The 11,212-nt window shown below is 50.3% G+C and overlaps 1 protein-coding gene across 1 annotated transcript; it reads left to right on the plus strand.

Annotated features, from left to right (window-relative positions):
• Positions 1-4,675: 4,675 nt before the first annotated feature.
• On the plus strand, positions 4,676-10,991 carry LOC308062403 (uncharacterized protein). Its single transcript, XM_080383847.1, has one exon. The coding sequence runs from the start codon at positions 4,677-4,679 to the stop codon at positions 6,561-6,563; it is 1,887 nt and encodes a 628-aa protein (XP_080239973.1). The 5' UTR covers position 4,676; the 3' UTR covers positions 6,564-10,991.
• Positions 10,992-11,212: the final 221 nt, after the last annotated feature.

Here is an 11,212-nt window from a genome sequence, read left to right on the forward strand (position 1 = left end):
TAAAAAATACAATAAAACATATCAAAATGTCAAATGTGTGGGATTTTCTAGCTGAAAGCAGGCGGGAAAGAGCTTCCACTGGCATCTAGTGGTACGTTGCAGAGGCAGAGTCACTGCAGCTGATGGCACAGCTTCACTTCCAGAGTGGGTGTCCCCAGGATAGTGGAGAGACTGCTCAGACTAGGAGGTCACCACTTCCCAATTGTGCTTAGGAAGAGGCATTTTTGGACATAGCTTAACCCTGCCCTGAAAACTTTGTCGATGAATCCTTTTGGGGATGAGCACGAGGTGCTTTGAGTCTATTTTTGACCACATGAGCAAAACTTTAGGGTCATAGCAAGACGTACTTGATCTTGGACTCTGGGGCTTTGTATGAACCAGCAGGGACAGCAGGCAGATCTGCTTTGTTTGAAGGAGAAGATGAGCAATGGAAGGGACTCATCTGGGAACATGCAGACATCAATGGAGAGAAACAGGAGCTCTGAGGGCACAAGTCACCTGCCCTACTAGAGTCATCCACCTTAGAATAAGGTAAATTGTGCCTGGAAGGGTGAAAGGACACTGGCACAGCCTAAACGGCACAGTCCTGGCCCCTTCCTTTGGATGTCTCTGGCAGCAAAGGAGTCACACAAATGGTTCCCTCAGCTGCTCCCGGTGAGCCCCTCATCCATGTCATGTCTCAGCCTCTCTCCCTGCATGGTTCCACACACCAAGACGGAGCCAGATAATGGAGCTGCTGACTGGCACCATCCAAAGTGTTGTAGGTAGGATTTGTGGGAAGGTATTGTGCAAATAGGAAGGATGAGAGAGGTGGGGCATGTTGCCTAAGGAGTTCTGCACATGGGGAATCTCACTTCAGCATACCTGGGTCTAATAGTGGCCTAACACCATGGTCCCTCCTGTCTGTCTGGGACCTGCTGTGGCATTTTCATGCATGAAAGCAGAAGACCTTCAGTAAGGCAAACTGAATGAGGCTCGTGTATCTTTAGCTGTGCATGTTCTGGTATAAAGATGGTTAGATTTGTATGATTTCTTCCTTCTCTGGACTGAGATACAAACTGGAATGTAGACACAGCTTCATGCTGGTACTGCTGTCTCATAGTACTGGTTTGTACTGAGGTAGGAAATACATCATCAGACTTTATCCAAGGCACATGCAGTGTGTGTAGACTAGATCTGAACTCCAGGGATCCTGTAACCTTGAACTTCTTTGTACAATCTGAGCCAAGCACTTCACCGTCTCCTGCCTCAGTTTCCCTGAATGAAAAAGGAGGAGAATAGCATGTTTGCAGCCTTGTGTCATATTAAGGATAGGATTGCAAGTCCTGGTTTATGCAGGAATGAGTGCTATTGTCCAACCTCCAAGCAATCGGACAGCCCCTAATCACTGCCCCAGGGAAAAGTCATGCTGAAGCAGCTTTTCACCATGCACATGCTCCTAAAACCCTCCCGGCGCAGCATCCTGGGCTAGAGCTCCCTGCTGAGTCTTTAAGCCTCATTATGCAGTGCAGATCCAGGAAGGTCTGGGCACTTTCTGTGAGGTCCTGCTGAGGCTCAGCCTCTCCCAGTTGGTGCTGATCACTCTGTTAAATCAAGTCCATATGCCTCAGCGTCCACCCTTGTCAAATCTGCATGTCCTTTCATGCTTTACCTGAGCATTAAAAGGGATCTTTTGCTGGTAACTAGGGACCAGTCTCAGTTCCCACCTCTCCCCAGGGGGATTGCAAGCTGTTACGGACACAGAAATACTCCCTGAGATGCATCTTTCCTCTTCTGACACTTCCCGGAGCAAGTCCCAGACAATCAGCCTGGGAGGGAAGAAGGATGCTTGCAGCACTGCGGGATGTTTTCTCTTCCCCCAACAAAAAAAGCAAGTGCTCTCAGCTGGGGCAGGAGAGGAATGGCCTCATCCTGACCCACCGGCTGCCAGCGCAGGGTGGGGGACCAGGGCTGCTGGGCAGAACTACAATTCCCAGAAGGCAGCGCGAGCTGGAGACCCTTCCAGCTTCCCACCGACACAGCGATGCAGAAGAAAGGCACACCAGGGAGAAATCCCCTCCTCTCCCGCTGACACCTTGGCAGCGGCGTGAAAATCCCTCCCGGCGGGACGAATCAAGAGCATCTCCCCTGTCCTCCCTCTGCTCCTTCAACCTTCGCTCTTTGTCTTTGTTTCGCTTCACCCTTCCTCCGGTAGCTCTCACTGCACTGGCCACAGACTTCCTTTAGGTCAGCCCAGCTGCTGCTGCAACACAACTTGCAGCCAAGTGGCACACGCTGTTGTGCCACTGAGGCTGCCCCGGAGGACAGAAATGCCAGCCAGAGGGTGATGGCCCGCTCAGGTAAGATGCTTTTGGCCAACCGCCCTTCATTTGTCCGGGTAGCCCCAATAAAAGACGAATCAACTCCCTGGGATCAGGTTCTGCCCTTGATTCAAACCCTGAGCCTGGGGGATTGCAGAGCTGGAGGTAAAGGCAGGATTTGGATCTGTAGGATCTGGCTATTAAAAAAAAAAAAAAAAAAAAAAAAAAAAAAAAAAAAGAAGAAAAAAAGTAAAAGGAAGAAAGTAGACAGGAATTTCTTCTTTTACCCTGATTTGAATTCAGGAATGTGTTGGTTTTTTGCCAAAATTTAGAGGCAATTGAAACACTGCTGCCGGTGAGATGTTTCCTCTAAGGGACCGGCGTGAGCATCCCCAGCGAGGAGCGAGGCCGTGGTCCCCGCAGCGACCCCGCGCCCGCGGGCTTAGAGCATCCCCACGGCATCAGCCAGACCCGCCGCAGGGACCTTGGTGGCAGGAGGCTAAATCTGCTACCCGCTCGGGGGGTTAAAGACCTTCCTCCAAAAAAAATACACCGTTGCATTCTCTTTCCAGCCTGGCTGCTGCTGAGGCTTTATCTGCTGAATTAAAACCTGTCGTAGGTGTCGTCCAGCTGCTCCCCCACCTAGGGAGGAGCCCTGGTCTCCCTCCGAGTCTCCGCTAGCAAACACTAAACCCAGTTCCTGCTCCAAGCCGGTTTGTTTTGCTTCTCCTGGCTCAGTTTAACTTTGCGGGTTGGTTTTGGTTGGGGTTTTTTGAGGGGGGTTTTTTGTATTGTTGTTTTTGTTTTCCTGTGGTTCCTCTGCCAGCATGGAGAATTCAGCTTGGACAGGAGCACCATTGTGCTTCGGTGGTCACTCTTACCAGCATCAGTGGGGATCTAGATGGGTTAGCTGAAGGGGAAACGCCAGTGGTGTGACTAAATCTGAAGTAAATTTCCCTTTTATAACTGTCCTCTGAAATCTGAGACAGCCGCCCACTTTTTCTACCACTGTGACCTCCCTCCTCCAAGGGCATGTAGCTGTGAACTCTGCATCCTAGCTGTGCTTGGATGGTTACACTTCACATGTCCCATTACTTGTCCCCTGATCCATGGTATCCCCCCTACCCCAGCCTCCTACACCTCAGTGGCAGCCTCCCCAGGGACTCATCTTCTCAGCCACAGCCTTCTTGGCAGCGCAGTCCCCCAGGGACAAATTTCACTGATGGCAGGTGTCCTCGCTGGCAGCCTGCCCCATAACTGAGGATTCTGGCAGCCTCACCTTCAGCCATCAGCACCATCAGTAGAAGCCTGCCCAGCCACATATACTCTTGTTGACAGTCATCTCCAGCATCACTGTCCTCCTCCCCTCAGTCCTTCTGGCTCTTTGCCCTGCTGCAATTCACAGTCTTGATAGGTGTTGCTCACATCCCTGTTGGCCCTGATATTATTTTTTTTTTCTAATGGAAATACATAGGACCCAGAACCTGCTGCCAAGTGAACCCTCTCAAGGAGGACAAAGTTCCTTTAGCTTTCTGTGTCTCATTTCTCCAGCTGCCCACCGAGGACACCACTGACCCGCCTTCCCCTGTGCACGGAGCACTGTCAATACGAAGCAGAATGCTCCAGTTTTGCAAGTGGTGCCAAGTCTGGTTTTCTTCTAGGTTTGGGAGATTTTGTTTGCTACACAGTCACTTATAAAAATGGGTTTAATTACAACAATTACTGCAAAGTGCATTAGTTAATTAACTTATTTACTTATAAACCTTGTTGGTCAAAGGACAGAGGACTATTCTGAGGGTAAATCACTACTGCAGCAATAGTAAGAGCCAAAACCTTTGTGTGATGACAGCAGCGAGAGCATCACAAATGTCTCCCATCGCTTGTCCCTGCTGTCCCTGTTGGAGTCCAGCTGAGCCTGTGGCTTCAAAGGTCTCAGGCTCAGTCCCCCACGGAGCAGCCAAGGTGCCACCCGTTGCATTTACATAGCGAACACAGAAGGTGGAAAAGAAATAATGACCTAATAAATGTCCCTTTTTTTTTTCAGCTGGCAATCCAAGCCTCCAGGAATGCCAGGAAAGCCTCTCCAGGGGATCAGAGATGGAGTTGCAAATTCTGTATCTGCAAGCTAAGGTGGAAGGAGGTGGAGAAAAAGAGGAAGACCACACGTTCCTCGTTGGCCCAGAGTTGGTGTACAGCAGCAGCACACTTTCCCCTACAGGGAATAAAGTACATCCATTAATGTACACTTCGATGTATATGTCCTGATGGTTTTTGTATCCTCCCAGCTAGTCCATCCCCATAACACTGTGGCTTTTTTGTACCTGCCAGCTGCTTGGCAGCCCCACCAGACACCACTGGGTGCAGGGCACTGCTGCCATGAAGGACTTGTTTAAGCGCGTGGTGCTAAAGACCCACCCGTGTCAGGAATGTGGCAAATCCTTCAGCAAGAAGGGAAACCTGAAGAGACACCAGCGGATCCACACGGCGGAGGAGCTCTTCACTTGCGGGGAGTGTGGAAGGCGCTTCACCACCCGGGGCCACCTCACAACCCACCAGAGCATCCACACAGGAGAGAGGCCCTTCTGCTGTGGGGACTGTGGCCGTTGCTTCCGCCTGGAGATATGCCTGGCCGCCCACCAGAAGACACATACCAAGGGTGGTCCCTACCTCTGTGCTCGCTGCGGCAAGAGCCTGAGCACAAAAATCTACTTCAACATCCACATGCGTACCCACACAGAGAAGAGGCCATTTGCCTGCACCGAGTGTGGGAAGAGCTTTGTGAAGAAGGGGACCCTCACTGCCCACAAGGAGATCCACAAGCGAGAGAAGCCCTTCAAGTGCCCTGACTGCAGTAGGTGCTTTGGGCAAAGTGCCACACTGCTGGCCCACCAGAAGATACATCTCCGCGGGGGGCCTTTCATTTGTACAGAGTGTGGGAAGAGCTTGAGTACCAAGCGGTATTTCAACGTGCACCAGAGGAACCACACTAAGCAAAAGCTGCTTGAGGGACACATAAATGGTGTGTCTCTCCAGGTCATCCAGATTAAAGAGGAGCCTGATTTTGCCTTCAGATCAGAGGAGAATTCGTGGGAGAATATATCCCATGAAGGATACGTAGCCCAGGAGTGTGGCATACCTAGAAACCTGTGTAACCCAAAAAGCCCTCCTTGGAAAATCCAGAGGAAGGAGGAAGCAGACCCACCCACTGATGACACAGCAAACATTACTACAATAGCCTGCCAGAAACTTTACATCAAGGAAGAGCCACCAGAAACCCCAGACTATGGAAAGCTCTTTGATCCAAAGATCCCACTGACGGCTTTACAGGGGAGACAGCTTACAAAGGAAGAGGATGCTGATGGGCAGTGTGAATGGGAAGTCCCCGTAGCCTGTACCCGGGTGCTCCATGTGAAGGAAGAACCACAGGAAAGCACTGAGTTTGGGATGTACTATGGGCAGAAACGCAACCTCTGTGCTATCCAGAGGATCCAAATCAAAGAGGAACCTGGTGTAGAGGCCAGCCACCAGGAAAGCCAGAGCCTAAAGAGGAAGGAGAAGAAATGCTATCAGCACACCAAAGAGGGAATGCTGGAGAACCGTGAGAAACCCATATCCAAGAAAGATCCCTCAGCAAAAGGAGCTCCCAAGGGTGAACGGATATTCCCCTGTCCCGAGTGCGGAAAGAGTTTCAATCAGAAATCAAACCTGACCAGGCACAAGAAGATTCACACGAGTGAGGGGCCGTACAAGTGCAGTGAGTGCGGGGAGAGCTTCCGCATGAACCGCAAGCTGATCCGCCACCAGCGAGTCCACATGAGTGAGCCCTTCAAATGCACTGAGTGTGGGAAGAGCTTCACCCAGCGATCAAATCTGGTTCGGCATCAGAGGATTCACACCAAGGAGGAGCCCTACCAGTGCCCGGAGTGCGAGAAGACCTTCAACCAGAAGGCCAACCTTTTCCGGCACCAAACAATCCACGTCCGCATGGGACCTTGCAAGTGCACCAAGTGTGGGAAATGCTTCCCTCAGAAGCGGCATCTTATTAAACACCAGCTGCTCCATTCCCGAGGTGGAGCCTATAAGTGTGGGGTCTGTGGGAAGCGCTACCGGCTGAAGAAGTATCTGAGGAGACACCAGAAAATCCATGCGCGGGAAGGAACTGCTCCCTGCATGAAACAGGGGGAGGCCACAAGGACTGGTGGTGGACCCCACCACACTGAGCAGACATCTCCGGCCCCCACAAAGAGCGAAGAGGAGAGCTGAGCAGGCCTGGTGCCTGCTCCTGGGACAAAATCCTTAGGGAAAGGGGAGGGATGGAGAGAAACTACCGGCCTTATGTGTGCAGTATCTGGGGGTGGGGAGGTCAACCCGTGGGGACAGTGAGGTGGAGGGGGCAGAGCACTGCTGGAAACTGGTCCTCTGCTGCTGTTTTTGGAGTATGACACTCAGGGTGTCACCTGCTCACAGCTGTGAGATGGGGATGGAGAGCCAAGCCCCCTCAGAGCATGTGGAGATGGAGGGTAAGAGTTGGCATCCTTCGTAATGGTATGCTGGCGCCTCTACAGCTTGCCAAAGTTGAGGATGCCAAAATTGTCTTGTGTGGGCAATATATAGCCAGGAGGACCAGGCAGGATTTATTTTCATGACATTACTGTGTTTCTGAGAAAGCCGAAGGAAACCTCTCCCATCCAGGCAAGGGTTTAAAGCAAGGGCCAACTCTCTTCTTCTGCCTCATGTAGCTCTGATCCACACCTTGATCCTGATAGACCCTAGCCAAGTGGATGGTACAGATTTGGGAGAATCTGCTGCCAGCCAGATGAGAGTTTCACACCTTGAATCCCTCAGACCAGGCTCACAGATAGGCTTAAGGCAGGTCCCTAAAAATAAGTCACGCAAAATCAGTGACTGCTTTTCCAAAAAAACTCAGAGGCCAGCAGATTGTATTCTGCTTTGTGTCCCCACAGCCCCGCTGTGGGGATGTAAATGAGAATGGCTTTTCTTAGCACCGAGCTTTACATCTATGATGAGCAGGTGGTTTTGCCACAAGTCCCAGAGGCATCAGTGATTTCATCAGCTCAAGCGACACTGGTGCTGGTTATCAGCCACCTGCTTCCCTACTTGTTACTGTGAAGCTTTTGCTAGGATGTTGACTTTATTGGGCATGATCTAGGGAATTCAAACGAAGCAGCAGGAATAGATGAAACAGTCTTCAGACTTTATGGACTAGAGGACTGGAAACTATTTCCCTGTTTGGATCTTTCCCCTTCTTCTCCCTGGTGTAAAGGAGATTGTGCAGCCACTCAAAAGCATGGATAATTCAGCAGTCTTTATTGCTCACTGCTGATGATTTTGTTTGAGTGTTCCCTATTCAGGTGGATCTTTGTGTCTTGAAAGTCCCTGGCGAAGCGGAGATGTGGAGGGAATCCACAGTCCCCTGAGCCACACCCCAGTATTTCTCCACAGCACTGCTACATGACCACCTGGGCACTGCAGAACAGATGCATATTAGAGTTCATTGTGTTGCTGTTTAGAGTCTGAGAGGCAAGTGGAAAAACGTTCCATGGTGAACTAGTAGCTCTGCCTCTCTGGTTTTGTGCAGGAAAAGAAGCCCCCTCCCTGATGCTGCACTCTCCAAACTATCCAGCTGCAACAAAGTCTTTTACCATCACATACCAACACAGTCTTCATGCCAGTCCCTCTGCTGCCTCCTCTTTGTCTCACCTCATCCAGGGCCTGCTCTCTTCTCTTGCCTCTTCCTCAGCTTCTCTCTCTTCTTTGGCTCCCAACCCCTTAACAGAACCAGCCACAGCTGCACCTTATCTACATCAGCCAACCCACCGCCCCTGAACCCAGCCCACAGTTGTATATTATCCATGATAATTAACCCAGCTTCATTCCCCTATACCTCCCCACCCACAAGGCACACAGCACTTCCTTCTCCTGGGACGTGTTGCAGGTGGCATCCTCTTGGAGGCATCTGAAAGTCATGCAGCATGACTTTGGGCAACTACCTGCTGCAACGCTGCTGGTTGTCTGCACTGCATACTCTGGAGCAGCTGCCTCTCTAGGCAGGGAAACTGAGGCATGGAGAGAAGGAAAGGAACAGGACAAACTGCTCTGGAGCTTTGTCTTTACCAGCTACGTGGACACCGTTGTGTTGAGGTGCTTTGTTGTGGTGACTCAAGCACAATGCTGAGTGCAGCTGCCAAGCCCCAAAAGCACAGAGTAATTTTGGCGTTTAGATTCCCTCAGCCTTTGATATAGTCAGGCCCAGGACATGATTTCAAACAGCCAGGCAAGCTGTGACAGCCTCTGAAGGAGCTTACCCCTTCCCCTCACCTGTAGACCACAGCCAGACTGGTTGGTATGAAGCTGTCCCTCAGATCCCTCTGACCTGGCAGAAGTTTGTTTCTGGGACAGAAAAGGCAGGCACAGAGCTTGAGATGTTCTAGGGGCACCTAAGGGACATCTTTGTTAGAAAAATGGATCTGGGCCGTGTGGTGAGTAGATGCTTCACTGTAGGACTGGAAAACTATGTTCCTTGGGAAGAATATGGCTGAGCCAAGCTAGCAAAGCAAACCAGCCTCTTTTAGGCTTGCTGAGGGGCAGAGGTCCAGCAGAGCCCTCTCAGTGAGGAGAAAATAATCCCCAGATGGCTGGCGTTTATTTCCTTTTCATTAGCCTAGCGTAAGGCCATAGAGATTTTTACCAGCAAGAGGATCTGGTGTGGGAGGGTTGCCAGTTGTGGTGTGTCCCTGCACACGCGGAGGGCAATGAGCCAATGTCAGGACCTTTCCCACATGTCACTGGATCTTCTACCACTGGCTATGGCCAGTGTGGGTGTCCCAGCCTCTGGGGAAAGTCACGGCTGATAGTTTGTGATATCTCCTCAATAAAGTAAATATTTAAAGAAAAAATGAAATGAAGTGAGCCTCTTTTCTGTTGGGTTTTTTTCAGGGTTTTTTTTTTCATAAGCTGTCACTGAGAGACCTGCAGTACATTCTGCCCATGATGCAGCAGGTGGGCAATGCCAGAGCAGGATTCATACCAGTGGTAATGAAAGGGACGTTGTTGGTGAAGAGCCTTCTTGACTGGCTCAAGAGTGCAGAGCTCCACATACTGACCTCAGAACTCCAGCCAGTGACCCACACATTGGCATCACATGAAATCCCCTAAGGTCTCTGCATAGGGCTAGAAGGACACAGACTTTCTGGGATGCCTTGACCTTTGTAGATGAGCAACTGGAGGCCAGGAAGGGTGTCACAAATTACATCCAACACCATGGTGTGAGGAACTGAAGCAATGCCCTAAATATGGGTGTTTTCATCCATGAGCTCAACTCTGCTCTCAGTGTCCCACTTTGAGAGCACAATGCTTGAAGCGCAAAAGGAGTCTGCCTTGGGTACCACCAAGATCTGCCTGGGACATTACACTGTGACCTTCTCCAGGACACCTCCAAAGAGATGCTTTGCAAATAGTTTGCGCTGCCAGCTATGGTGTCTGCTGCTGATGGTTGTGTTGGGCTTGGATCAGGACCATAGAATAATCCCAGTGCCATGAGAAAAAAACGGATTTATCTGGGGATTGAACAAAGCCAAACCCACAGCCCTCAGTTGCAAAAAAGCCTTCATCTTTTTCTTCCTAAACCCATTAAAAGGGCTCCCAGATAATAGTAAAATGCTTAAAATCCAAGTAATTGCCCCCTTCTCCACTGCATGAATTTTATGCAGAAAACCACTTCTGTGAGCCTTCACTGAGCAGTCTCAGTTGCCAAGTGGGAAGGATGCCCACAAGCTCTGATTTTGCTTTCAGGTCTATACAGTAAATTCAGTGTGGTCATCCTGAAACTAGTGGAGTTAAATCAAAGTAAAAGTTATGTTAACGAAGAGAGATCCAAGCTCTGATGACTTAAAAAGAAGTCTTCTGGTCTTGCGCAGTGGGTCAGGTGGGGCTCGTCTTGAGACAATTACTGTCCCGTTTCCAGCCACACACATTGTGTCTGTGGCTTTCAGGAGAAATTCAGCTGTGGGACTTTTTTTGATCACCTTGATGACTCATTGACTATCTGTGTGTATCATCTCAGCATCAGTTCTCCCTCTAGCATTTGGCATGACTGTCTGGAGAGATGGAGACAGGCTGTGTTGAGGACCTCTTGCACGAGAGTGTGTATTATGTGTTTTGATGGGATGTGTGGAGCTGATTGGTGCTCAGCATGTCTTGGTATGGTGGGAATGAGAGGGTCTTTGGGGCCAGAGGAAATATCTGCTTGGACATAAGTACGCTGGGATGTTTACTTGCCTTTTGAGAACATGATGGTTCCCATGAGAACTTATTTGAGAATCCTAGGCTGCAAGGAGCCTGGTGTCCCCACAGATGGGGAGTGAGGGGAGGAAAAAGACCAGGGTGAAAACTGAGTGAGCAACAGGACAGTCAGTAGCACGTACTTCCACACACACTTTATCTGTTCACTTTCGACCAGCAGCCTTCATGGGGAATCAGTATTTACTCATCACCACAACCGTAGCTGCCTCTCATCCCGTCCAGGGCCAAAGTGATGCAACCAGATAGCACCACATGGGACCAGGTCATCAAGCTGAACTGCCTGTAGCCGTGGCACACCTGGAGCCATTGCTTCCATCTGCTGACCCAGAGCACAGTCCCTGCCTTGAATGCGAGGAACAAAGCTCCAAGAAACAAGCAAAACAGACTGAACAGTGAGGGTCTGAATGCAGAGGACAGCTTCTGCCAGGAGAATAACAGGGTTTTGAAGTCATGCAAGAACGAGCCATCATTGTACCCTGTGCTGAAGTTCACTCATCTGCAGAGCAGAAAGGCAGTCCCTGCAGGAAAGCTGGGAACAGCACCGATCTGAGCTCACTTTGGGGAGAAAGGACTTAAAAGGGGAAACTAAA

The sequence above is a fragment of the Falco punctatus genome, assembly GCF_963210335.1.
Source record: "Falco punctatus genome assembly, chromosome: 4".
Classification (NCBI taxonomy): Eukaryota; Metazoa; Chordata; class Aves; order Falconiformes; family Falconidae; genus Falco; species Falco punctatus.